Source organism: Tauraco erythrolophus, chromosome 12 (genome assembly GCF_009769465.1).
Source record: "Tauraco erythrolophus isolate bTauEry1 chromosome 12, bTauEry1.pri, whole genome shotgun sequence".
NCBI classification, from domain to species: Eukaryota; Metazoa; Chordata; class Aves; order Musophagiformes; family Musophagidae; genus Tauraco; species Tauraco erythrolophus.
The window spans coordinates 10,515,515-10,542,247 of NC_141476.1; the positions used below are offsets into that span (position 1 = coordinate 10,515,515).

Sequence of the window (26,733 nt, forward strand, 5' to 3'; positions counted from 1 at the left end):
GCTCCCCACCTGCTTGGGGAGGGCACCTGGCACTTATCCTCTGCCTGTCACCGCAGCCCGTCCCAGCCTGCGTGCTGATATGTCCCCTGCGGAGGAGATGGGTGTGTTTGGCCCCTTCGGGGACAGCAGAGCCTCATCTGGAGTGCTTGAGGCTGGTGGTCTCACAGGGAGAAGGCAGATGTGGCCCATCCTGGACCAGTCTATGGCTCTCCAGGCAATAGAGGAGGAGTGGGGTCATCAGGGTCCACCCTGCCCAGCACAAGTTCTGGCTCCCCAAGGTGTGAGGGACCTATGTCCAGGCTTTCCAGCCCTGGTCTCAGATAGGAACCTACTCTGGAGGGCACTGCATGCCACGCCTGTCCCTGGGAGCTTGAGGGCAGCAGGAGGCCAGCACTGGCCTGGTGCTGGTGCAGCACAAGGCACGCTGCAGCTTCCTGGGACAGGACCCTGGGTAACAGCCCTGACCCTGTGGTGCTGGGGACTGTGCTGAAATGAGTGGGGACACTGATCCTCCACAGCAGCACCCTGCAGGGTGAGGAGTGGCAGCCCACATGAGCTTAGCCAGCCTAAGCCTGGCATCCCACCCCTCCAGTACTGCCTCAAGCTGAGTGGGTTATTCCTGCGCAGCAGCAGAACCCAGCGCAGTGGGAGCACAGGGAAGGACAGAAGCTGCACGTGGCCCCAGCCCCAACATGGGGCAAGGTGCTCTGTTGGGGTCAGACACACACACACAGCATTTGTCCAGCAAGAAATTTATTGCACCCCGGTATCAGGGCCTGGCCCAGGGCCTGAGAGGAGCCTCGAGCCTCAGGAGCTCCCTGCCTGCACGGAGCAACGTTCAATAAATGGCTTTGAGGGAAGTGAGGCTGGTGCCTGCCTTTGTGGGGACTGGTCACCGGTGCCATCTCCCCCCATACTCCCCAGCCCAGCTTGCAGGGGCCATGGGCGTCCTCCCTTCTGCTGGTGTGAGCGTAGCAGGCACACCCGGCTCCCACGCTGGGCACAGCAGCTCGGTGCGCGGAACCAAACCCTCAGACTGTGTGGGAGGTGGGAAGGGAAGCACCTGCATGGGGCTGAGGCATGCCCCGACTCCCTGCCTGGTGGTGGGGCAGCCCCTCGCCCTGCCAGGGAGGACGTGCCCTCTCCTTCCCCTCGTGGAGCGTTGTCCTGATGCCTGTGACACTGCGGTGTGGCTCTTCAGTGTGGCTCAGATCTGGCTGAGAGGAGGGAGGTGCAGAGTCGCCAGCGCACTGTGGAACACGTCCCTCACTGCTCCCAGGAGCCGGAGGCGGGCAAACATCTGGTCAAAGAGGTGAGGGATGGCTCCTGTGGGGAGAAGGACAGCGACTTGGGGCTGGTGGCCACATTGCCACACAATGGGCCAGCCCTAGAGGCACCACTGCTTCTGCACCCTGTGTACACATCCTGGAGGGGCCGTCATGGGGCTGCATCATGCTCTGGCCCCCCCCGGAGCCCATTCCCCACCCAGGTGCCCCGTAACTGCAGTGTAGCCTCAGGAAGGACTGCAGGGCCACAAGCCTGCAGGGCTGGGGCATCGGACTCACCCCCAGGACATGGACCCGGTTGTAGTATGAGCTAAAATCCATGCTGAGCTGGATCAGGAACTTGCACACCTGCAAGACAGAGAGCTTCTTTTGGCACGGTGGGATGTGGCCAGCCTTGAGCCCTTTCCCACCCCAAGCACAGCAGAAGCAGCCCCAGGGGTGCTGCAGTCTCTTCCCTCGGCACTGCTCCTGCGTTGCTCATGGGTGGGCAGCACCTTGCTGGCGCATAGCAGTGCTCTGGGCTGGGAGCGTTGGGGCAGCACCCACGGGTGCTACAGCATGTGTCACTGACTGTCTCTGTGTTGGCTGTGATCCGGATCCCCTTGCTGGGTGGGGGCAGCTGTGCTGCCCGCTGCAGGACTTCAGGGAATGGCAGGAGATAGTTGAAGAGCAGAAGCCATTCGCCCTGTGAAAGGATTACGTGTTGGAGGGGGCTGGATCCTCCTGGGCCAGCAGCATCCATCACTGGAGCTCAGGGAGCACAGGTCCCCGCATTCTCCTCCTCAGCACTCACCTCTTCCCGGAGGCAGGAGTAGTTAGTTCTGATGCTGATGGCAGAGGTGGGTACGTGCCTGGAAAGGGGGTGGTATAGTGTTGTGCCCGGAGAAGCCGGTGTGGCTCCAGGTGTGAGGAACAGCCCAGGGGCAGCTGTTAGAGGACAGTTGTGGGGCTGGCGCTCACCCCGCTCCACAGCCCGCTGGTAGGTGTCGAAGAGCGTGGCCAGCCGGGCGCAGTTGTACATTACGAAGGCACCACTCTTGGTTCCCTTCGTGGAGATGCTGCTGTCCTCCAGGTCCAGGGTGATCTGAGGGCAGGGAGAAGCTGCAGTCCAGGTTGCCCAGCACAGAGCCACTCCACAATCCCCACAGCTTGCCTGCCCTGGCTGCACAAACCGCTGTCCTACCTGACTCCGGTGAGCAGTGCTCAGCATCTCAAACCTGATGGCAGCCACGGTGAGGGTATCAATCACCTCAGTCCAGGCCTCATCTGCAGAGAACACAGGTAGCATCATGCACAGCTCGCTCCATTCCCGTGTCACCCCCCAGTGCGCAGGCAGGAACCCCCTCTGGTGGAAGCCAAGGACCACCACACTCCCCCAGCCCTGGCCTCCATCTGCAAGTGCTGCTCTGTGCTGGTGCCCTGCATGGCGGTTTAGACGCCTTCCCCCAAGCAAGGTCAGCACCAGGCTCCCTCGTGGAGGGGAGGGAGGGCGCACCGCACAGAGGAGAGCCCCACTGGCTGCAGACTTGAAGGTGAGGGGGGAGATTGTGGGAGCAGTGGAAATGGGGATGCAGAGCAAACTCTCACCTTGTGCAAGCTCCCCGTACTTCATCACAGAGGCTTCATACATCTGGCGCTTACGGAGCCTGGGAGGAAGAGAGACACTCAGGGCCACCACTCCTGGGCTGAGCTGGCCCCAGAGAGCACGCCAGGGCTCCCCAGCCTTCGAGCTGCTCAGGGCATGCCAGCTGCAGCAGCGACCCAGCCGAGCAAAAGCAGTACAAAACCTCCAGGAGAGCTGGGCAGGGACAGCCGCGCCATGGCCAGCCCCTTGTGCTGCTGCTGCCTGGAGAGAGCTGCAAGGAAGCCGCTTGGCTGGGCACAAGCTCTGCCTTTTGGCCAGGGCCGTCTGCTAATACGTGAAGGCAAGGAGATACCACCCTGCACTGCTGCAGCACCCACGTCCTGCTGCTGCTGCCTTCCAGCAGCCCCCTGGCAGCACTGAGAGGACCAGAAGCAGCACTGCTGGAGGAGGCCACTGAGACTGGGGAGGGTCCTGTGGCCTGTGTTTTGCACCTCTAGTCCTCTCGAAACAGCCCTGAGGCCGTGGAAAAACAGAACGGAAGGACTGTGCAGAACTCTCCGTGTGCCACCAGCTCGCTCAGTGCTGCAGTGTGGCTGGCTGCCTGGGTTCCCACGGGGCTGGGCAGGGCACAGGGAGCCTTGGTGGGGAGCAGCGTGGCATGTACCTTACACCAACTTACTGGAAGTACTGGTCGGCCCCAATGGGCGATGAGGGGTTTGTCACCTTCACTGGTCCACAGACAAGGTGTTTCTGAAAGAGAGGAGAGGCTGGGGCTGGGGGGGTAAAGACTCAGAAGTTCCACCAAAACCCAGTGCAGGAGAACTGGGCTAAACCCAGCCCTGTTCTAGCTGTGTCCCTGCAGTCTTCCCCTGCCTCTCCTTCCGCGCTGAAATACCAAGGGTTGAGAGGCTGCTCCACCACCCGGGCAACGGGATGGTGGGGCCGCCAAGGGAAAGGGAGGCCTCACAAGGGGGCGAGGCTGGGCCTTGGCATTCGCTGCAGGGACTGAAGAAGGTCAGCTGAGCGCAAGGATGCTGGGGGCCACAGCGAGGAGGGCTGGATGTTCCTCACCTGCAAAGCTGTGTGAGCTCCTGGATCCAAAATCCTCCAGAGCAGATCCAGCTGCTGCTGCTGGAATTCCTCCTCGCAGCTCACCACGTGCACGATGCTGCAGCAGCTCCCCTGGCCTTCAGCCTGCAGCAAAGCACAGCAGGGAGCTCAAATGCTATTGCATGCCGGATGGGAACGACGTGTGGAAAGCACAAGGCTGACGGCCCCGCAGGGTTCCTCACCGTGCTCTGCAGAACGGCTTGCTGCAGCTCAGCCAGGGACCGCAGCTTCCTCTCCGTCACTGAAAGAGGGAAGGACACTCAGAGCGGGACACGGGGCTTCACCGCCCCCCGCCGTCCTGCACCATCGGGTCTGCCCCAGGCTGTATGTGTTTGTGGCTCAAACCAGACTGAAGGGGAAGAAGAGGAGAAGGCAATTTGGATCCAACCCCCCCTTATTTTCTGTAAAAACAAGTGGAAAAAAAGGAAGTGGGCCTGTTTGCAGCCGTTTGCCCCCACTCTGTCACACCAGGGCTGCTGTACATGTGAGGCTCACCGAGAAGGACATCTAGATTGGGGTCGTAGCCCACCAAGCCCTGCTGCTCCACGAAGCCCTTCAAGTGCACTTTGCAGATGACATCCTCGGGCAGCGCAGCTCTGCCCGGTTCCTGCTCACAGGCTGCGGCACAGGGGGACCGGCCCAGCGCCCGCTTCAAGGCCGAGATGGTGTCGGGGAGGGCTGAGCCACCGGGGGCGGAGGGCCAGTCGACGCGGAGCTGCCGCAGGAGCTCGTGGCTGCCCTCCTCAGCGAGGGCCGGGACCAGGTGGACGCTGACCCTGCAGCGGAGGGAGAGGCGGGCGCTGGCGGCGCGGGGCGGGCAGCGGGGCGGCAGGGCGGGGGGCGGCACTCACCCCTGGGCGCGCAGCAGCTGGGCCAGGTGGTCGGCCAGCAGGAGCGGGCGGAGGTGGCGGGGCCGCAGGGCGGCGGGGCCGCGCAGCGCCGGGCAGTGCAGCACCACCCGCGCCGCCGCCGCCGCGGCGGGGGGGGCGGGCCAGGCGGGGAGCCCAGCAGCCGCCGGCAGGCCTCGGGGCGCCGCAGCTGCACCGCCAGCCCCGCCGCCGTCTGCCGGCAGCCCTGCACCGCCAGCACCCCCGGGCCCCCCACTGACGTCACCGCCGCCACGACGTCAGCGGGCACCTGCCGGGCGAAAGCGTCAGGAGTCGGTCCCTCGCCGGCACGTGGCGCGGGGCAGGCCTCGCCCCCCGTTCCGCCCCGCCCCGCGGCCTTACCTGCCCCCCGGGGAAGGCGGCGCTCAGCGCGGCCCGCGGCGCCAGGAAGTCGCGGTGCCGTAGGTTGCGGGCGCCGCTCTCCTTCACCCAGAGCGCGGCGGGCCGCCCCAGCGCCCCGTTCAGCGCCCGCAGCGTCGCCGCCACCCCTGGCCGGCCCTCGGCTGTCGCCATGGCAGCCCGGCCGGAGCTTCCGCTGCGGCACGCCGGAAGTGGCATCACTCACCCGCGCGCCATCCCCGGCGGCGGGCGGCCGCCATGTTGGGCGCGGCGCGCGGCGCTCCCGGGCGGCCATCTTGGGCGCGGGCAGGGCGGGGCAGCCATCTTGGCGGTAACGGGCACGGGGTCGTCGTGGTGTGCCACGGCACGGCAGCGCCGCCATGATGGGTGTGGCGGGGCGGGGCTCGGCGGAGCGCGGCCAGGCCCGGCGGGTGTGTGCTCCGGCGCTGCCGCCGTGCACAAAGGCCGCCAGGGGGGCCCCGGCCCCTCATGGGCTCGGCACAGTCTCACCCTCAGCACGGCCTGGCGGTGTCAGAGCCAGTGGGGGCACCCTGAGGAGAGGCCGCAGGGGCGGCTACTGGCACGGCCGAGCGGAGGGCACTGGGGCTCCCCCTGCACCTCTGGACTGGGGACCGGGGGCTGCTCCAGCCCAGGACGAAGGGGCAGCACTCCTCAGGGCTGCTTCTGCCCGTCCCCAGGTGCTAGAGGGGCCCAGAGCCAAAACCACTGGCAACCGGGCAGGAGCAAGAGCGCTAGAGGCTGCACCGAGGTCGCGCAGACCCAGTCCGCTGCCGCTCGGAAACAGGGCCGCCCGAGGCGATAAATGCAGCCGAGCCGCCGGCACGGCACAGCCCAGCTGCACGGCATGGGCCGCCCTGCAGAGTGGCAGGGCAGGAAGGGCTCTGGCAGTGGGCTTGACAGCACTGGGCAGCAGCAGGCAGGTGGTTTTGGACGGACCCGAGGGCATAAGGCAGACTCCGACCGCACGCACAGCAACTCGAGGCTCAGCAGCTCGGCCTCAGCACCCTCAGGGCTTGGCAGGGCAGGGGACAGGTGAGCTGGGGAGAACTGGCAGCACTTGCAAGGTGCAGTTTGCCACCACTGGGCTCTGCACAGCAAAGGACAGCGAGTGGCTGTGGGTTCATATCCCACCACGCTCTCTCCGAGCTGCTTGCTGCCCCAGCTCTGGCTGCTTTGCTGGACCTGGCAAGAAGGATGGGTGCAAGGAGCTGCCCTCCCACCCAGCACGTCAGCAAAGCGTCCTGCTCATCAGCTCCAGGAGGTGGAAACGATTAGATCGTGCCATCATGGTCTTGATGACATCTGCAGAGCCGAGCTCCTCTTGTAGCAGTGGTGTCTCAAGCGCCGCTTCACAGAGATGGGGCCTGCACTGCTGCCTGGGTCCCTGCACAGCGCAGGGCAGCGAGGTCCACTCTTGCCCTTCAGGGCTGCGGCCAAAGCTGGTTCCGACTTGGAGCCGGGGACAAGGGCCTTGCACGCACCCAGCCCTGTGCCACGGAGCCTGCCTGGCAGGGAGTGGGTAACCAGGCAGTGCCAAACCCTGCCGCAGCAGCAGGGAGCACATGTCACTGGAGACCTCCCTCCTGCCCTTCCCTTCCTGCCCTCCCCACAAGGCCAGGGCCGGGGGGGCCACTCTGCCCGCAGGGCCCAAACCGGTTCCTCCGGGGCTTGTGTGCGTGGGGGGCCAGGGCAAGGGCAGATCCTGGCAGCACGGTCCGTTGCATGGGCTCTGCCGGAAACGCAGCGACTCATTCTGGGGCTCGGCAGGCAGCTCTGAAGCCCCGGGGCAGGAGCGGGGCCATATCCCCCAGCTGGGGGCAGCTGCGTCCCACCTGGCAGCGCGGGGCCATGCCCTGGCGGGGTGCTGCCTGCACCACCCACAGCCAAGAGGTGATCTGAGAATCGCTGCTCACACCAGACCAACTGCTGACTGTCCGCAGGGCAGGAGCCACCTGAGACCCCTGCCCAGCTGGCCGGGGGTGACGCACCAGCACAGGCTGGGAGCACACTCGGACCTTGTGACGCTGCTGGGGTGGGGTCCGGCTGGATCCATCCCCATCGCCAGAGTGCCGGTGGTCCCTGCAGGCAGCCCACATACAGCCTGGCAGCGTAGTGGCGGGGGGGGGGCTCTCGGAGGTGCTGAAAGAGCTTCGGACAGACACGACATCCCCGATGGCTCTCTGGCTGCCCGCTCAGCGGGAGTGATCGTGTCATTCCAAAGCCGTCTCTCTCCAGGGGTCAGATCCTGCCTGGGCACTGCTCACCTCTACGGGCACTGGGCACTGCGGGGGGGCAGAGAGAGCCTGGCACAGGCCCGCAGTGGCAGGAAGCTCGTGCCGCATTCATGAACCTGTACCGCGCCAGCACAGGTGGCCACATCCACACTGTGGCCAGCAGCTGGGGCTGCCACTTGGCACGCTCACCCAGGCAGTTAGTCCCCAGGAGGCGAGCTGCTATTTTTAGCCATTGGGGGCACAAGATTGCCAGAGAGGCCCGCGGCCTGGGCACAGGGGACCTGAACCACGAGGTTGAGCACAAGTAATCCCTCATCCCAACACCCTCCTTCTCCCAGAGTGGCCTCCAGGCGCCTGCCCCAGCCCCATGGAGGGGTTGGAGTAGGGCAAGCAGCTCTTGCCCAGTGCCTGGCTCAGCATGGGCAGCAGCGGGCAGCAGGGTGGGGGGCATGTGGGGCGAGGCAGGGGCGGGTAGCGCGGGTAACGAAAACCCCAGGGCAGCTGGGCGCAGCGGGGACAGCGCTTTGGGATTCCGTTGCCCGCACCGGCGCCGTGGAGGGATGGGCACAGGGGCCACCACCATGCCACCCCGACCCTGGGGCAGCCAGCAGGCCAAGTGGGGACGAGGGCGACTTACCACTGGGGAACGGGGTGTGAAGTTGCTGCGTGGGAGCCGCAGCTGGGCCGGTTTGTGGCCGGGGGTGCCAGCAGAGGCTGGGGTTGTGCTGCAGGCTCCCCCCGCACCGCGGGCCGGGTGCCAAGGGGAGGGCGACGCGGCTGAGCCAAAAGGAAGCAGCTCCGAACAAAGCCCCAGTGGGGCTGGAGCATCTGGTGCCAGCCCAGCAGCCCCCGGCGCGGCCCGGAACCTGAGCCGTCCCCGAGGGAGGGCACCCGCCCTGCGCACCTGCGCCTGGCAGTGGCACAGCATGGCCCTCACTGCTGTCAGCACCTCTGGCCCCTCTGCCGCCCGGCCCCCCGTGAGGAGGCTCTTGGGCACCCGCCATGGGGGAAGTGAAACCATGTGGGGAATCCCACCAGCTCCATGTGGCGTTCACGTGGTGCTCACAAGGGGCACCCAGGACCCTGCTGTGGACGGAAAGGTGCCGTCTGCAGGGTGCTGGGGACTCCTGATGCCTCCCCACCCCAGGAAGGCATGGCAAGGCGGCGGGAAAGGTCCCGTCACCCAACGCCGGGGAGCTTCCTGGTAACCTCTGTGGTGTCAGGGATCTGGCCAGCCCCGGGTGGGTGGACAGGGTGGGGCACACGGGTCCCCAGCCCCAGGGCACCCCCTGAGCCCCCAAGTCCCCTGCCACTTGCTGCCCCCAGCCCCGCCGAGTGCGGCACGGAGGAGAGGGGCAGGAGGAACCCGTCAGCCCGCGGTGATCGGGGCAGGGAGGTCACGGCGGTGGCTCGGGGGGCTCAGTCCCGGCTGGCAGCAGCCACCCCACAGCGGGGGGCACATGGTGCCGGGGGCCACAGGACCGGAGCAGAGCTGTGCCAGGGGCAACAGCAGGGAGGCCGAGGAGCCACGCCGAGCCCGGGGCACCGGCGGGGCTAGGCGCGGGGAAGGGCGGGCGCCCCGCGGCTGCGGGAACGGAGCAAAGCCCAGCCCCGGTCCCGCTCCCTCCCGCCGCCCCTGCCGGTCGACCCGCGGGGGGTGGCGGGGACACGGGACCGGGAGCCGCCCGCTCCCCTCCTCACCTCCGGCCCCGCAGCCTCAGGCGCAGCAGCCCGGGCCGGTCCGCGGCCCTCCCGGCAGCGGGGATCGGAACGCCCGGGCGGACTCCCGCGCCGGTGAGGCAGGGCCGGGGCAGCGCAGCCCCGCGGTGCCCCCGCCGCCCCGCACCCGCCGTGCCGCTCCGCCGCCCCGCCGCTGCTTTCGGTTTCGCTCCGGCGCCAGCCGCAGCCCGCCCCGGGCGCAGCAGGTCGAGACGGACTCGGGCGCAGGGGAGGGTGTAGGGTTGCGTGTGTCCCTCCCCGCCGCCCCCCCGCAGGAGGTGGGTGCCCCGGGGGGCCCGCGACGGTCCCGCTCCCGCCCCCGGTCCCGCTGTCCCAGCCCGTGCGCTGCGCCGGCGGCGGCCCGCCGGGGGGCGCGAGCGGGACGAGGCGGGGCGCGGCGAGGAGGCGGGGCCGCTCTGCGCTTCCGGTAGCGGAGCGGCCATGGCGGTGGCGGCGCTGCGGCTGCTGCGCCCGGTGGCGCGGCGGGCGGTCGGCGGGTACGGGCACGAGCACGAGCACGAGCAGCGGTGCCGGGGCCGCGGCGGTCACCCTGGGGCTGGTCGGGGGGAATCGCTGCGGGGCCCCAGAGGCGGCGGCCGTGGGGCTCGGTAGGGCGGCCGGGGGGTTGGCCGTGGGCCCCGCGTGTCCGAGCCGCTCCCGGTCCCCGCAGGGCGCCGTGCCGTACTCACCGCCTCACCCCAGCGGACGACGAACTGTACCAGCGGACGCGGGTGACGGTGCTGGAGCCGGAGTCCCTCCAACACCTTGTTCGTCGAGGGCTTACACCAACCGCGGCTTCACCATCAGCGGTGACCTGGTCGTGGGGCCCTGCGCCATCCTGCCCGCGCCATCCTCCAGTGGAACGTGAGTGCCCGGCGGCGGGGCAAGGGCTGCACCCGCGCTGTGGGCGGGCACCGTGGGAGGTCTGCCCCGCTCAGTGCCCCTCGGTGTCCCCACAGGTTGGCTCCTACAGGGACATTTTCGCGTGAGAGTCTGTCGCTCTTCTGGCTGCTGGAACCCCGAATAGGTACGTGGGGCGGCCGGGGCCCTGCGCCGCCACAGCATGCCCGGGCTGGCTCCTGAGCTGCGGCCCGCACAGCTCTGCCCCAGCCCGCTCTGCAATGCCCTGCTGGTGTTTTGGGGGAAGGAGCTGCTCTCTGTCTTCCTTCCTTCCCACAGCACAGCAGGGCAGGCTTCCCGCTCGGTGGGGCTCCTGTAGGGGCGGCTGTGGGTCCCTGCAGGGAGGGCAGGGCTGGGCCGAGGCAGCCCGAGTGTGGTCCTGCCCACCCTTGCCTGCGGGCATGTCCTGGTTGCAGAGATCTTGGTGCTGGGCACAGGAGACAGGGTGGAGCGGCTCCACCCCGCCGTGCTGAAGCAGATTCGGGCATGCGGGATCGCTGTGGAGGTGCAGGACACGGTGAGGAGGGGTGACAGAGGGGTGTGCACAGTGAAGGGGAGGGTGGTGGCCACTGGGAGCCCCTCCCTGGGCCTCTGCCTGCCTGATTACTGGTAGGAGAGAGGGGGGTCATGCCCCCTGGGGAAGGGCTGCATCTTCCGCTGGGAGCCTGGGGCTTAACTCCCTCCCTTTTCTATTTCACAGCCAAATGCCGGTGTGCAACTTTCAACTTCCTAACAAGTGAAAGCGTGTGGCAGCTGCTGGACTTATCCCTCCGCGGGGCACCTACAAGGGGTTGTAGGCCCTGCCTGTCATGGGCGGAGCAGCTCTTCCTCTTTTCTGCCTGGAGCTCCCCAGCCATCACCATTCCAGGCGGAGAAAACACTTTGGACTACACTGTGCGAGCCCAGGTGTGGCTGGCTGGTAGCTCTCTGTACGCAGGAGGGTGGTGTGAATTGTGCGGACTTGGCTCTGCCCCAGAGTCCCTGGCTTCCCAGCCACCTCGCCCAGTGCACCACGCAAAGCCGGAGCATTGCCAGCAGCACCGCACCAGCAGCCCTACTGCTCTGCCTCGGCAGCAGGAAGCCATTGCCCCAAGGCAGGGCGGAGGTTGCAGGGTGAGCTGCGCACTCTGGGTGCTTTTGGGGCTCCGGAAGGAAAATACACGTAAATTAGAAGTACAAGGCCATGTGTGCTCGTTAACGCACAGTAGAGCGAGGCTATAACGCACATCACGCTGCATGTGCCTCGCTGCCCCTGCGGAGCTGGTTGGGTGGTGGCAGTGGGGCTGTGGGTTGGCTGACACAGCTCCACGGGCAGCCTGTGTGGCGTTAGGGCCGCCACCTGCCGGCAGCTCCCTGGACACGGCCAGCACTGGCATCTGGGTGTCCCAGCTGGTGCTGATCTGCCCCAGGGTCTCCTGTGGGCGTTTTGGACCCCCCACAGCACCTGGTCCCTTGTGAAGCTGCAGTCAGTCCCGGCTCAGCACCAGGTGCTGCACCCCATTGCCCTGCAGGCTCACAGCTCGAGCAGGGGGCACGGGGAGGGTCACTGTCCTCCACCCTGCTGTTGTGCACTGGCTCATGGTTGTGGATGCCACCCCTGGGGATGGAGGGGGGGAGGTATGTGGAATTAATTCCCCAAACCTTGCTGCCTCAGTGGGCCCAAGGAGGGGCTTATGGGACTGCAGCACCCAGCGTGGAGGCAGGCTGTGGGCTGGCTTTGCTTAATGAGCCAGCTGTGTTAATGAATGTTTGACACTGACCCAATAATGTTGTGATTCAGAGCTCTGGTTTTAGAGTGTGTAAATCTAATTGGAAATTGCCATGCTGCAGAGTGATTTTTTTTTTTCAGTCGAATTAGCAACATAAAACACTGATGCTAAACGTGCTCTTTGGCAGGAGTGACATTGACAGTGTTGGAGGGGCGCTGATACACACGTCAAATACCTTTGGCACGTGGTGTTGGGAGCACAGGTAACCTGGCCATGTGGAGGACATTTGCACTGGTCAGGTGTGCAGAAACACAGACCCTGGCTCCTTCATAAGCCCATGAGGTCTTAGTTGTGCCCTTCCACTTTCATTGTCCACACACCTGGCAAACAAACAGTAGGTGAAACCTGTGCAAGTGATCTGTACCACCTGCACCAACCATCCCAAGGTGCTGGGGCACTGTGGGGAGAAGCATCTGGAGGTTGTGGGGGACAGTATGGGATGTTTAGCAGAAGAAAGAAAGGGAAGGAGAAAGGCGGATGAGTGAGGACCAAGCAGGTACAAAGGCCTGGTGTGTGTAAGCAGCTGCCAGCGCAGAGCAGTTCCAGGGGTGGGTGCACACATAAACACACAAGCACCTACGTGCTAATTGCAGCAGCTGCACCAGGGACAGGGTCCTGCGGCAGCTCCCAGCAGTAGCTGATGGTGCTGTGAAATCCTTTTCCTTTCTTGCCTTTTCTTGTTTTCTGCTCTCAGGAAGTTTTTCTTAAACACCCCACACTGAATTATCCACTCAGCCCTGTCAAAGAGCTGTCCTCTCCCCATCACCCCTCATAGGCAGTGTCCCTTCTGGGGCCATCAGCTGCTCCCAAGAGGGTGCAGGAAACAAAGGGGAGAGGCAGGGAAGGAGAAGGACAGAAGGAAGAAGGAGCTCAGGGCTGACGCCAATTGCACATCTTTCCCGCTTTTATTGTAAACATGACTAACATGTGCGAAGCTCCAGGCACTAGCCCAGGATCACTGCTCCCGGGTGAGAAGCAGCCAAGGGACACAGGAGCTCCAGGCAGCCCAGAGAGTAATGGCACTTCTGCAGCAAGAGTAGCTCCCATGCAGGGTGGCACAGGGCTGAGTGGCACGATGATGGACACAGATGGACCTCCTTCAGAAGAGGCGCTTCTCATACCTGTGAGGGAGAGCAGCAAACCGGAGACTCGTTTTACTGACCCACCTGACCAGGACAAGGACCAGAGCCTGCCAGCCCATGGTGGGGAAAGAGCCCCAGCACACTGGCAGTGAACAGCTCCTTTGGCTCATGCCCTGCTAGGAGATGGAGTACTGGCCCAGGCCAGACAACAGGCTGCGGCTCAAGAGGTGAAGCCAGCGAGGCACAGGAGAGCAGCACCTTAACTTCTCCCCAACGCCCACCCCAGGGAGGAAAGCAGTCCTGCCAGCAGCACTTACGAGTGGAGGCCATGCACCCCTCCTTCCACCTGGGCAGATGTCGTCCTCTTCTCAACTTCAGCTCTCCCGAGTACATCATAGCTCTGAGGGGGAAGGACACGCGTCACGTGCCAGCCAGAGTCCAGGGAAGACAGTGCCTCCAGCACACACACATTCAGCTGGGGCAGCTGGGACAAGGGGCACTAGTTTCTCCAGCTGCGTCCAGAATGATCTTTGCTGTGCTCCCAAGAGCCAGACAGAGTAAGGTAACCCAAGATTCAGGTCCAACCAGCAGAATATGCCACAGGAGACCATGGTCCCTGCATCCCTGGGGCTCGAAAATCTATGACACAGTGCCCCACTGGAGACGAGGGAAAAGGGCTACAGCGAGGTCAGAACATGCTGCAGCTTGGGTACCACTTGCCCAGAGACCCGAGTGGCAGCAGCACTGTGGCCTAACCAGAGCACAAGTGAGGGGAAGCACTCACCGAACTTGGGTCAGGCTCTTGGCACCATATCCTGGCAAGAATGCTGGATCCCAGCAATCAGGTACGGAATGAACTTGTGGATAGAGCCCTTGTCCTGCACTGCGCCGGAGACCCCCTGGGCCACTTTGATTTTGTCTGTCTCGCTGCAATGGGAGCACAAATCAAAGAAAGTTTGTGAAGCAAAGAAGCCTCAAAAGCTTGATCTGCTGCCCCCAAAGCACCATCTCTTACCTGAAATACGATTCTGGCTGCCCAAGTTCTTATCCATGGCATCTAGCGAGCCCATGCCACGGTATTTCTTCAGCCTAATTCCATCCGAGAAGAAGTATTCCCCTGGGGCCCTCCGTGGTGGCAGCCAGGAGCGAGCCCATCATCACTGGCACAAGAGATCATCAAGAGCAGCACGTCAGCAGCAGGAAGGCTGTGGCTGTAAAAACCCTCGGGGTCCCTGGGCACGGCACTGCGCTGGACCCGCCATGCCCGCAGCACCCTCACACCCAGCGTCAAACGCTGTCCAGGAACCCTTCCTAGTACGCTCCCCACACCACGTGCGACCTGGCTGCCTGATCGCTGCTCACCTGTGGAGGGCCCCGAGTGCAAGGGCCTTTGCGATGTGCCCAACCGTCTGGATCCCTCCGTCTGCAATCACGGGACGCCGAACCTCCTGGCGTATTCGGACACCTTGTACACCGCTGTGGCCTGGGGACGGCCGCACGCCAGCACTGCGGGTGGGGAGAGAGCAGAGAAGAGTCAGCTCCCATGCAGCAGCACGTTCCCTCCCCAGCAGGCCCTTTAGGCTTCCAGCACACACATGCTCCAGCACTTGGGAATGCACAAATCCCCTGGATGCTCCTTCCCTGTCCGAGTTGCAAGAAAAGCGGATGCCCAGGAGATGCCTGATGGGACATCCTCACGGCCCTCAACTCCACAAAGCTGTGGGTGACCTTAGGACTGGTGTCTTGAACTGAATGCCTGGGATCAGCCGAGACTTGTGGCTTGTCCTGGTGCACAGCAGACGTGTGAGGAGCTTGGGAAGGAAGTGGAGCAGACTCCAAAAGCCCCTCTCCAGAGCATCCCTGGCATGTAGCCATGTCCCACCGCTCGCTCCCTCCTAGCGGTGCCAGACCCCTTCTCCGTATACCCAGCAGCTGTATGATGTGCTTCTTGCACAGAAAGGCAGCTGGCTGGGAGAAAGCTGGTACGTGTATATATGTATAGACATATCCATACATATACATCTGCACACACACACACACACATGCAGCAGTGGGAAAGGAAACGGGCAGGATGATTTGATGGCTTATGGGGAAGAATTTATCCTCCTGCCCTGCAACGTAGCAAGGATTCTGTCAAGTTTAGCTGCCCCACAGGAAGGGAGTTATTAGCTTTGGATTTACCTGCTCTTCTCAGCTCGGTAGCAGTTAGAGGCTTCCCATTGTGCGAGGGGAAAACCAGTACAAGGCATGTCTTGTAACTCATTTGTCAGCCATAGGCATGCAACTACGCTGAGATAAGCTTCTCTCAGGGAGACTTCCCTTCCCACAATTAACTGGAAGCATTTTCTCCAGTCACCATTAGTCCAAAACACCAGCTAAGATTATGACCATGCGGGATTAGTACTTTGGAGCGCGAGCTCCAGGTTCAGCCTGCCTGGCAGCAGCACTGGCAGCACGCATCCCTGGCAGAGGTTTGCTGAGGCAGGAGTCTGCAGTTGCTCTGCTCCCAGTGCTCAGCAGCGGCTGCTGAGAGGGAAGCCGGACTCTGGGCTGAGATGGTGAAAGGACTGATTTTAATTGAACAAAACTCGGTGTTAGGCTGGGGCCCAGCTGGCCAGCGAGAGTCCCAGCTGTAACAGGAATGCCGTTAGTCTTAAAGAGATGGTCTCGCTCGGTACCGCACTGCTAAAGGCCACGCTGCAGCGGAACAACGCTGCAAGGGAGGAGCTCTGTGGAGAGAAGCACCCGATTTTGGAGGGTCTAGAGTGCAGCGTCTATGGGATTGTGCCACAGACAGTGCAAGGCCTGCAGAAACCTCACAAGAGCAACCACGGAGACCAGCCCTTTAAGGAACAGCTTGGCTCAGGGGCCCTGGGAGCATCGCACCGTTCCGACTGTCCCAGTGCCCAACGCCAAAGCTTCAGAGCGCAGGCTTCCAAAGCAGGGTTCAGAGCACACGCACAGAGTGGTCTGGGTGAGGGTACGTCGCTTTTTAGCGTATCTGCAGAGGGCAGCCCTACAAGACCATCTGCTAGAGAAAACCTTCCGGGATCTTCAACAGAAACCTCTTTCCTTTGAGGTGTGTTAGGCTGCTCCATCTGGTAGCAGCAGAGAAGTACAGAGCAGACAACACTGTGCCCGGTGCTGGGCAGGCGAAGAGCCCTTTCTCTCCACAGGCATCACTGGGGAAAGACGTGGTTCTGGTACGCAGCTGCCAAGGTGGCCGTCTGCAGTTCAGTCCCTCTGCAGCCCCAGGGGAGCTGGCTTCAAGTGAAGCTTAGCCAGTGCGCAACGTGCCCACAACTGGGGACAGATTTAGAGCACGATCGAGGACTGCTCAGGGATCACCTCCCAGCACTGGATCAGCAGGGGCATGCCGGCTAGAGATCCAGAAGACGCAGTCAGAAAGCCCAGTCGGGCTCCTAACTGGATTCTGGAGCAAAGGGTGGACAGGCCTGAGTGCCCTCAGCTTTGACAGTTCAGACCCTGCTTTAGGAATTCAGAAAGGCTTCTCAGCTTCCATTTCAGATTCAAAACCAGTATCCAAAGCCACAAAACCCCAAGTGCATCTACAGCTAAATTATTCTCAAACAAGCAGTAGGGCCATGTGCAGCCAAATCAGGGTCCTGCTTCAAGACACGTAATTAGGGTTGGGAACAGGGCAAGTGACTTACTATAGGTGCCCGTGACAGTAGAAGGGCATTTGGGGCTGTGGGACTTTAGGTCTGGAGGGATCTTTGGAGCAGCTAAACAAAAACAAACACACACATTTTAGAGACAGAAGAACAGCAGCAGAACAAAGGACCCCAGCAGTGACCTGCTACTAGGCAGAGCATACGGTGTGGGACAGAGCTGACCTGGCAAACCCTTCCTAGCCCGAGCCAAGCCAGCGGTCAGATCCAAGCCAGCCAGGCCTGGCTGTGCACAGTGCATGCTCGCCCTACCCCAGCAGCCAGCCAGAGGTGACCCCCTCTAACCCAAAGAGCCAGAGTTCTTGCCCTAAGGGCCAAAAACCTGGGGAGCTGCAGTTAAGAGTTCTGCAATCACCTCTCCTGTGAAGCACCACGTTCTACCTCTGCTTTGTTCTTTCCCCAAAACCAGTACCCAGTCCCACCTCCCACGGTAGCTGAGAGGCACCCTCTGGAGATGTTCACCCTGCTGCAGAACGCAGCACGCCTCAGCGGGTCCTCTGCCTTGGAGCCAGAGGAAGACGTGTCCTGTTTCTGCCCTGGCTATGGAAGCGTCAGTCCAAGGACACTGTGACCTCCCTAGAAAGGTCACCCGAGACAGACTGCCCTGACTGGGAAGCTCCCCGCGGCCAGCGCTCCCCCAGCAGGCAAAGCAGCCTAGGTCCAGGGCTGCTCTGAGGCTCCACACTGGATGTAGCAGAGCTAATGCAGCACCTTTAGCCACAAGCTACCCTCTTGCTGCCTCCCGTGGCAGACCAAGGAGCAAAGCAGGGAGGGGCTGTGTTTGTGGGCTGCAGCGCATTGCACCACCTCTCTGCACCTTGTGTGCCAGGTTCAACACACAAGGACTGAGCCTGTCCTCAAGGCAGCCTTTCTCCAGCCCCAGGGACGCCCCTCTCCACCTTTTAGCTATGGGAGACATGGCCTCTGCCCAGCACAAGCTCCAGCTCACTGCAGAGACAATGGCCAGAAATCCCATTTGGCCTGGAAATTGCAGAAAGGCAGGGAGCCCAGCAGATGAATTCTCAAGCATCACGTGCACCACTGCCAGAGGGAAAGGGAGCGCAGAGAGCCCAGTGCCCTTCCCCTGTCAGCACTGGGGATCTGGTAAGCCCCTCTCCCTGCAGAGTTGCCTGCCAGCCCCATCCCACACCAAGCCAGCAGCTCCTCTTGGGAAAAGCCACGTGCGCCACACCTGCTCTACTCAGTCTCGGTCAGTACTGGGAAATGCCTTTGCTGCTGCTGCTGCTGCCACCCCAAAGGTTGGACCCAGGTGATGAGAACATCCTGGATGAAGGGGGTGAAAGACGGCTTGCTGTCAGACACTGCCCTTACAGGAGAAGTCCACCCCAGCTATGCTGCTTTTCAGCAGGGAATCTCTACTGAACAGATGTCTTCAGCCTATTTAGGAGACGGCTGATCTCTCTCACCTTCCTGTGTGATGCAGATGGAGCCACTGCCCATCCCGACTCTCAGGGCATCGACCCCTGCGTCAATGAGGTTCTTGGCCTGAGCAGCGGTCACAACTGTGGGGAGCAGAAACTGGTTTGAAGAGAGACAAGCAGATTTTGTGCACAACACTGCTCTGCCCTGGTGCTCCCCCTGTAGCTGCAAACGTCCCCTACCCAGGGCACCAGCCTGTGTCAGAGCCAGGCCTGGCTGTCCACTGCTACCAGGTCTATCTGCAAAAGCAGCAGTTAGTTCCTGTCTCAGCTGTCCCCAGTGCACGAGATGACACAGCTCCTTTAGGCTACTCTGCAACATGCTTACACCCAAAGGCTGAGGTAGCAGAGGTCATCACAGGGTGCAAAGCACTCTTTGGGCCACACCAGGTGCTCTTTGGGCAGAGCACAGGCTGACAGCAGCACCAGTAACACACCAGCCAGGTAAAGACAAGGACTGCTGAACTCTGCTGTCAAGTGGCAGGGAGAATTTCCATTAGATTTCCACATTGAGCAATATTTATTACTATTACCCAAAATTTTAAACTGGTGTGTAAAAGAAGCTAATCTGTAACAGGCTGCAGAACAAAGGTTTCAAAATGTTTGCAGCTGTGGCAGGAGCAAGGTACTGCACCATATCTGCAGAGTGGTCTTGCTCTCTTCCACAAGCCAGAGGAAAACATTTTAAGTTCACAGACGTTTACCAAGATGACTCTTTCATTCAGGTCCCTGCAGCTGCCTCTACGTCTAAGAAACAAATGTAATTTAAAGACAAGGACCGTCTTCAACACATGCCTACCGTTTCCTCCAATAACTTGTAGGTTGGGATATTTCTCCTTAATATATTTTATCATATTGATCTGGAAGATGGAGTTCCCCTGAGAGGAATCCTGCAACAGAAAAAAAAAACAAATTTCAACCAGAATTTCTGCAAAAGATTACAAATACAGCTCTGGAAGAGCCTCAGATCTTCACTCTGCTTACTGGGCTCTGCTAGGATGGCTAAGTGGGCAAAATGACTCCTCAAACCAAGCACAGAACCAGAGGAGAAGCTGCTGTCAAGACAATAATGTACCATCCCTCTGCAAGGCAGTTTATCGTAAAGACTTCAGTAATATCCTTCATGTTTAAATCCTGTGGCTTCTACAGAAGGCAACAAGCAGCACATCTGGCTGTGGGTAAGAACCGTCTGGTTCCACCACCAGGACACTGTCAGCCCTGTCTCTAACTACAGGTGAAACGGTGAATGTTCCTTGTGAAACCCAGAAGGGCTGGCGGAGGGACGCACCTCCGCTGCGCAGCAGAGCAGCTGGAACACCAGACGTCGACCACTGAACGCTGAGGCCCTGCCAACCTCCATGACCTGGCCAACCTGCAGTGTCTGTTAAACATTTCCAGCTGCAGCGCTGCCCAGCCATGCCCTCAGAGCACCACGGACTCACAAGCTGACAATCGATGCGAAAACAAACATGCAAATAGAGGCAGCGACTGCTGTGCCTGAAAGCTCACAGGCCAGAGAGGGAGACGAGCAGAGCAGCTCTGGGCTGACCACTCCTGAACATCAGGAGGTTAAGAGAGTAACACAGTAACACACACTCAACAACTGAAGGGAAACTGGAAGAACATTCAACACTAGTCAGGAAGGTCACAGAGATGGCGGCAGACTGCAAGAAGCATTTGTAGAAGATTCTCTTATTAACAGACAGTGTTTCTCTTCTCAGCCTTCAGGGCTTCAATGCACCCCACATACTCTCTCCAGGTCAAGTAAGTTCCCAGGCAAGAGGAATCCCTCAGATTTGAGGACTCCAACCCAAATGAGACTGAGAGGTCAACAAACTGTCATATTCTGACACAAAAGGGCCTGTAACGAAGACAGTAAGTGCCATGTTGCTGCCCCACTGTCAGAGGGATTCATTCAAATCGGACCCCTCAGCCCACCCAATGTGACGCCTGTGCATGGCTCACCAGCACTACCGCGTCCACGCCAGCCTGCACCAGGAGGTCCAACCGGTACTTGTCATCTTCGTGGGTCCCAATAGCGGCACCACAGAGCAGCTGCTTCTTGGAATCCTTAGAAGCCAGAGGGTAGTCCCGGTTCTTCTTGAGGTCGGTGCGGGCAATTATAGCCACCAACTCATCATCTTCATTAACAATTGGCAGCTTGCCTTGAAACAAACAGAAAGAACATCACTGCGGATTTCTGGAGCAGCGCAGCAGACCAGGAGCATCAGGCAGGCAGCAACTGGTACAAGGCGGAGGCTCAAAGAGGTGCGTTACCAAATCTTGCTTGGCCATGGATGCCAGCAGCCCTGGCTCAGGAAACAGAGCAAGGAGTTTGCAAGACTGGAGAAGGACTCAGTATCCTCACATTGGCCAAAGAAAACGTGCATCATTTTCAATAATTAGACCCAGGACAACATGTTAAAAGTCAAACTACCAAACCCTGACAGAGCTGAACTGAGTGCTAAAATGTGAAGGCCGGGATAGAAAATTGAAGATGTGTGGCTGGACATTCAGGCACCCTTCAGCTCCTGGGCTGCCAAGAATCCCTCAGCTTCAACAGATTTGAGATTTGAGATGAACGCATGTGAACTCTGTACCCTGGCACAGGGCTGCGGGCACTCTCTCCTCACTGTCCTCTCCTTGTGCTGGAACGCACCCCTTCCATGTTCCACCCACGCAGGGACGCGTGTCCACATTCACCCACTAGTGCCCCCAGCCCGGCACTTCCACGGCTCTCCCTAACGCCACGGACGTGCGCAGGTACCTTTTTTACTCCTTTGCAGAATTTCATTCGCTTCTTTCAACATTACACCAGCCGGGGCCACAACAAGATCCTCCCGCTTTGTCATAATCTAGTGGGAGGGAGAAGATAAAAAGTTACAAGAACTCCTTCGCACTGATCTGAAAATACCGAACCCCTCTGCCCACGTGAAACACTGCGCAGCAGTCGTGTCAGAGCGCTCTACAGACAAAGGAGCCCACAGCACAGCAACACGCCTCCAGAAACACACAGGAACAGCCTCCGAAGTGCTGTCCCCATGCAAGCAGCAGCCATCAGCCCCCAAGCCCAGCGGTGCAGTGAAAACAGGAGATGGCAGAGGTCCTCAGCAAGCTGAGGAAGCGCACCCAGAAGCAAGGGGTGACTCTCAGATAACCCTTGTTTGGGATGTCACCCGAACGGCCCTCCCTTTTAATAGAGTGCAGGCAAATAAGGGCTGGAGACACCTCCAGAGTCCCATGCTCTTCTGGCAGAAACGCTACCCCCAGGTTCGTTTTCAGGCAGCGATCCCCAGCACACAGGCTCTGGAAGGGCTCTGCCCAGAATAACCCACTGCTGCTGTTGGCAAGGTCAACAGGGCAAAGGAGTCGCTGCAATCCAAACAAACAGGCTCACCCACGCTCACTCTGACAAACAAGCACCAAAACACAGCAGAAAGGCAAGGGGCCATGGACACAAGCCGGATCACGGGAACATCTGACGTGGTATACACAAAAAAGCTTTCACCGTGACAGTGGTCAAATGGTGGAAGAGCAGCCCAGAGAGGCAGTGAAACTTCCATCTGTGGAGATGCAGACACAGCCCCATGCAACCTGCTCCAGCTGAACGCACCTCAAGCAGAAGGCCGGACAAGGGACCTCGAGGTCCCTCCCCACCCACAGCGTTCTGCGATCACAAAGTTCACGTGGGATGTTTTCATAAAAAGTTACCCAAGGACAGGTAAAGCGAAAAGGGAAAACTCTCTAAACCCTCGAGGAAGGTAGATTAGTTGCACACAACAAAGAAAAGAGGTAATGTTTTAGTTAGCTATACCACAGGAACAGTCGTTTTGCATCAGGAAAGAGGTCCACCCCACCTGCACCCACCCAAAATCCTGTCTGTGACAGAACCCACACCTCAGGCTTTTCGCCCGAGGAATCAACAGACATATCCCGACACACTCCCTAAGCCTGTGGGATCCATGAGCTTTCTGAGCTACGGGAGACCTCTGTGTTTAAGTGGATGGCAACAAATGGCTCAGCAAGATGACTGCTGGACAGGGAGAGATCTAGGAGACCATTCATTCCCCTCGCCTTGCCTGGTGACAGAGGCAAGCACCAAATGCTAACAGCAGCAAGCTTCCAACTTCACAGCGCTGAATGATCCACATAAAGGATGAGAGGAGATTCTTATCTGGCTCCTGTGAATGGGCCAGCATCGCTTCCAAGGGCCATGTGCACTTTCATAACCTACTCCTGGCTTGAGACTCTTGTTACACGTATTTATAGGCGATTTCAAACCAAACAGGGATGAGCATGTGACACCAGGTTTGGTCAGCAAGAGCTAAAAATAGTCATGAGTCAAGGGCAGAGCCTGGCCAAGGAACACTGGTGGTGTAACCTGACAGTGCCGTGGATCTACGGTTACACAGCCCACGTGACAGGAATGCCAGAACTCACAGGAATCGGCATCACGGAGGACGTTCTCTGTACGAGGGGAGTTTGACAGCGCAGCGTTACAAAGCCTGAACCGCAAGGCTCCAAGTCCAGGGGGTTATTTTAAAGAGCAGGGAGCCCAGATGAGGCACGCGGGGAAAGGCAGTCCAGAAAAAGAAGATCAGCGCTTGGAGGGCTTGCCAGGCATGGCACAGCTGCTACAGCCCTGGCCAGCACCAGCACGCACCATGGGACCACAGCAGCAGCCAGGAACACCAGGAATTAATTACTGAACAAGGGGAGAGCACCGGCTGTAGAGGATGGCTTCCCCAACACGGAAAGATAACCCCGCAGGAGGAGTCACGCGAACGCCAGCAGCACGGCGATCCTCTTGTACCTGAACTGCCGGAGCTGCGGCGAGCGCGTAAACAAACGAGACGCTCTCCCCTGGAAATACAGTTACAGACAGACCTGCAGGGCTCACATGGAGCTGCCACCTCCCACTGGCGCAGCATCCTCACAGCCATGCACTCACCCTGCTCCTCACCACCAGCCACACTGCTTCCCAACGCAACGCTCGCATCCATCAGGTGCTCACAAGCCCTCCTCACCTCGCCGAGAGGCAAGTCGTGCTCTGACTCTTTCAGGAAATCAATATCTCGAGATGAGATGATCCCAACCAGCTTGCCTCCCATCTTCCCATTATCCGTGATAGGAATCCCACAGAATCCATGACGAGCTTTTGCTTCAAACACATCTCGCACGCGGTCATTGGGGCTCAGTACCACAGGGTCTGTGATGAATCCTTGCTCGTATTTCTGGAAAAAAGCAGATTCAGCAGCCAGGCTAGGCGGCACTGCCAGGCCGAGCAGAAGCTGGACACATGCCTGGTGGTTACTGCAGCCATTTACAAAGGTCTGCAACCACCCAGCCTGGCCAGGTGCTCACTGGCAGGGTGACTCCCAACCAGCACCAAGGCTCATCCAAGTAATGCTAGATTCCCAAGAGTTCCCAGGCTAACCTCCTTCCTGAAATTTGGGGAATTCTCCCACACCAGGAGGCCGGGCAGTTCTAAAACCCCAGGCTGCACGTGGGACAGTGCCTCACACACAGTAAGAGGTTCGTGCAGGCGACCACGGCAGCGCTGCCATTTTGAAGCACCAAGATCCGGCACGCTTTAACGGTTTCCTCTCATGGCTCCTTCGGCAGGGCCAAACCCCACTGCCCACCTCCACGGAGCACCCTGAGAGCGCGGTTCGTTGCTGCCGCTCCAGCCACTCACCTTCACCTTCCGCACTTCATTGGCCTGGAATTCCGGGGTGCAGTTGTGGTGGATGAACCCGATTCCCCCGGTGAGCTGGGAACGCAAAGGCAGCGGTGAGTCGCTGCAGAAACCACACGGCCCCTCGCCGGCTGGATCCAGCAGCTGGGCACGGGGAGCGGGACCGCCCAGACCACCCTCGGGGAGCCGTGTGGCACGGCGGGGATGAGCGGGGTGCCTGCCCGCGGCACGGCTCTGCTGCCCGCTGCCTCACGGGTGCCAGGAGAAGCCCGGAGGCACACCTCTGTCCGAGGGGGCTGCAGGGGCGTCTCTGGAGCACCGGGGCGACCCCAGAGCAGACGGGCCTGTGCCTCGCACGGCATCTCCACCCCCGCTCCGGGCCGGGGCCCCGCCGTGCTGGTAAGGGCGGCAGAGGGGACGCACCCAGGGCCATGCCCGCCCCGCGGGGCCGCACTCACCGCCATGGCGATGGCCATGCCGGCCTCGGTGACCGTGTCCATGGGGGAAGAGACCAGCGGAGTTTTCAGGGTGATCCTCTTGGTCAGCGCCGAGGTCAGGTCCTGGCGGGAGGCAGGCGGCGGGCGGGGGTGTGAGCGGCGGCGGCGGCACCGATACCGGCCCCGGCCCCGATACCGGCCCCCGCCGCGCTCCCCCGCCCCGGCCACTCACCACCTGGTCCGCCGTGAAGTCGATTGTACCCCGGGAGGATGAGGAAGTCGCTGGGGGGTAACCAGGGGAGACGCGTCAGCCACCGCACCGCCCCCGGCCCCACGCTCCCGGCCCCGCGCCCCCGGCCCGGCCCCGCTCACTTGTAGGTGAGCCCATCGCCGCAGCTGAAGAGCTGCTGCGCCGTCAGCCCGTCGTCGGGCACGTAGCCGGTGCCGCCGCTGATGAGGTAGTCCGCCATCGCGCCGGCCCGCCGCCGCCGCGTGCCCGCCGCGCCGCGCCGCGCCGCCCCGCCCCGCGCGCCCCCGAGCGCACGCGCACCGCGACGGCGGCCGCGAGGGCTCAAGCAGACCCCGCCCCGCGAGAGCGCGGCTCGGAGCGGCCGCCGGAAGGGGCTGGGCAGCGGCCTCGCCGCTTCCTGCCCGGCGGGCACCAGAGGCCGGCCCGGTCTCCCGGAGCTGCCCCGCGGGTGCTGTCCCCCGCGCCGCAGCCGGACGCAGCGGGCCCCGGGGTCGCAGCCCGGGACTTCACAGCACCGGACCCGCAAACGTCCGGCCCGGTGAAACAGGGTCAGCGCGGGCGTCGCGAGCTCCAAGGGGCGTTTTTTTTGCCCAAGCCGAGCAGCTGGTGCAGGTGTAGGACGGACGCAGCGAGGAGAGAACCGAGCTCCGGGTACGGCGCGGTGCTGCCCGGTGCGACACTCCCCGGCTTCGCTCGCAACAGCAGGACCCGTGCGCTGGGACACGAGCTTAGAAAATAACCGAAAAAGGTTATTTAAAAAGGACTCGGACGGGGAGACACTACCCGTGGGGCCCGGCGGGCTGGGTGCCGAGTTCAACGCTAAATACTCCAGCAGCTTCGGAAGAAAGACAAGAGCGTGGTTGTCGGACCTGTGGTGGAGGCAGAGCTGGAGGAAGTCACCAGACACCACGGCAACTTTGTCAGTCAGAAGTGATCTGTGAGAAGGATGGAAGTCAAGAGGCAGGAGCGAGGCAACAGTCCAGCAACGGGAGGGGAATGAAAGGCACAAAGAACAGAGGGAATCGCGCTGAGGCAGCAGTCCCGCAGGGGAGGACCTGGACTGATCCCAGCTGGGCATTAGCCCCACACAAGCCGCCTCTTGCCAAAGCCCCAGGCCAGGCTGTGCAAACAAATGGGAAGAGGATGGCCGCACTGTACCGTGCGTTGTGGGGTCTCAGCGTGGCCCCTTCCTGCCCGTGCTGCAGGTGGCAGCTGGAGGGAGGATTCCAAAGAGCAATAGCAGGAGTAGGGAGGGCTGCACCTGCAGGAGAGAAACAGGCATAAACACAGATCTGCCTTAGAGGAGAGTTGCAGGCACCAGCGATCAGCTATTTCCAGGATGAGATGTTCCCTTCCCTGCAGATCCATTTGGCTATCAGGAAAAATTCCTGTACTGTGGGCTACAGAACAACCTCCTCCTCTGATAGTTTATTTGCTTGTTGTGATATACCGGACCTGGCCACAGAGCACCAGGGCAATGAGATGACCAGACCCCTTCTTACCCTGCTCTTGTACAACAGTCTCTCCAAGGCATCCCACTATTTAACATGAATAAGTTCAGGAAACTAAAGAATGGTGCTCCTATATCTCCAACTGTCTTACTGCAGTAGATTAAATCCTTGTCCAAAGATCAGCAAGTAGCTTTAAGAAATAAGCATTACTTGTGCTACCCAGCTATAGGACACAGGAAACGTGAACGGAGATGTCTATTAAGGTCTCCCAGAATACTTGGAAGCAAATGGTCATTGTATGCTGTGAGGTTCGTCGGTCATGTTAATCCAAACTAGAGGCTTGAACATATTTTGGTCTGGAGTAAGGTTCTCCAAAAGACAACAGAGTTCAGAGAGACCAGTTAAGCTAGGCTTCAGTAGACGCCAATGTTTACTTTCACACAGGGAAGGAAAAACAACCCCAAACCAGTGAACCATGGTACAGACAGAAGCAGGACACTCAGGCAGCCTGTTTGGTCTCAGGAGCAGCAAGGAAGGCACATGTCCCAGTGCAGGGACGCTCACTTTTCTGTGAGGAAGGGGATGTGTGGCTTCCAGGGGCCCTGGCATAACTAAGAAAAGGCAGCCCTTGCATAGTGTAGAGCCAGCGACAAGGATTCCTGATGCCACGTGAAACTTTAGGCCAAGAGACGGGCAGCGATCCTGTTACTAGTACTGTGAATGGCAACATCAACGCCATCTTCCCACAGCCGTGTGTTAAAAGTGCTTGTCGCTTCGCTCTGAACTTGACAGGGTTTCAGTTCTTGTTGCTTGACAGTCTGCTATACAAGACGG

The 26,733-nt window shown here is 60.8% G+C and overlaps 3 protein-coding genes across 3 annotated transcripts; 1 reads left to right on the forward strand and 2 right to left on the reverse strand.

Annotated features, from left to right (window-relative positions):
* Positions 1-751: 751 nt before the first annotated feature.
* DALRD3 (DALR anticodon binding domain containing 3) lies at positions 752-5,396 on the reverse strand. Its single transcript, XM_086618988.1, is given in 15 exon segments — positions 752-1,323; positions 1,562-1,634; positions 1,858-1,971; positions 2,080-2,105; positions 2,108-2,137; positions 2,247-2,370; positions 2,470-2,552; positions 2,874-2,932; positions 3,551-3,621; positions 3,943-4,065; positions 4,164-4,222; positions 4,477-4,757; positions 4,833-4,959; positions 4,962-5,118; positions 5,211-5,396. Coding segments are annotated over 15 exon segments (1,614 nt in total). The 5' UTR covers positions 5,382-5,396; the 3' UTR covers positions 752-1,207.
* A 4,226-nt stretch (positions 5,397-9,622) lies between these two features.
* On the forward strand, positions 9,623-10,913 carry NDUFAF3 (NADH:ubiquinone oxidoreductase complex assembly factor 3). Its single transcript, XM_086619257.1, is given in 9 exon segments — positions 9,623-9,740; positions 9,833-9,936; positions 9,939-10,023; positions 10,026-10,045; positions 10,141-10,161; positions 10,163-10,208; positions 10,498-10,608; positions 10,782-10,820; positions 10,823-10,913. Coding segments are annotated over 9 exon segments (600 nt in total). The 3' UTR covers positions 10,879-10,913.
* Positions 10,914-12,828: 1,915 nt separating this feature from the next.
* On the reverse strand, positions 12,829-24,668 carry IMPDH2 (inosine monophosphate dehydrogenase 2). The gene is given in 20 exon segments (XM_086618780.1): positions 12,829-12,971; positions 13,250-13,304; positions 13,307-13,332; positions 13,717-13,744; positions 13,747-13,905; positions 13,957-14,056; positions 14,058-14,092; positions 14,272-14,370; positions 14,373-14,438; positions 16,607-16,678; positions 18,052-18,147; positions 18,863-18,953; positions 20,029-20,228; positions 20,831-20,918; positions 23,091-23,297; positions 23,762-23,836; positions 24,220-24,321; positions 24,431-24,454; positions 24,456-24,480; positions 24,571-24,668. Coding segments are annotated over 20 exon segments (1,668 nt in total). The 3' UTR covers positions 12,829-12,949.
* Between the last annotated feature and the right edge of the window lie 2,065 nt (positions 24,669-26,733).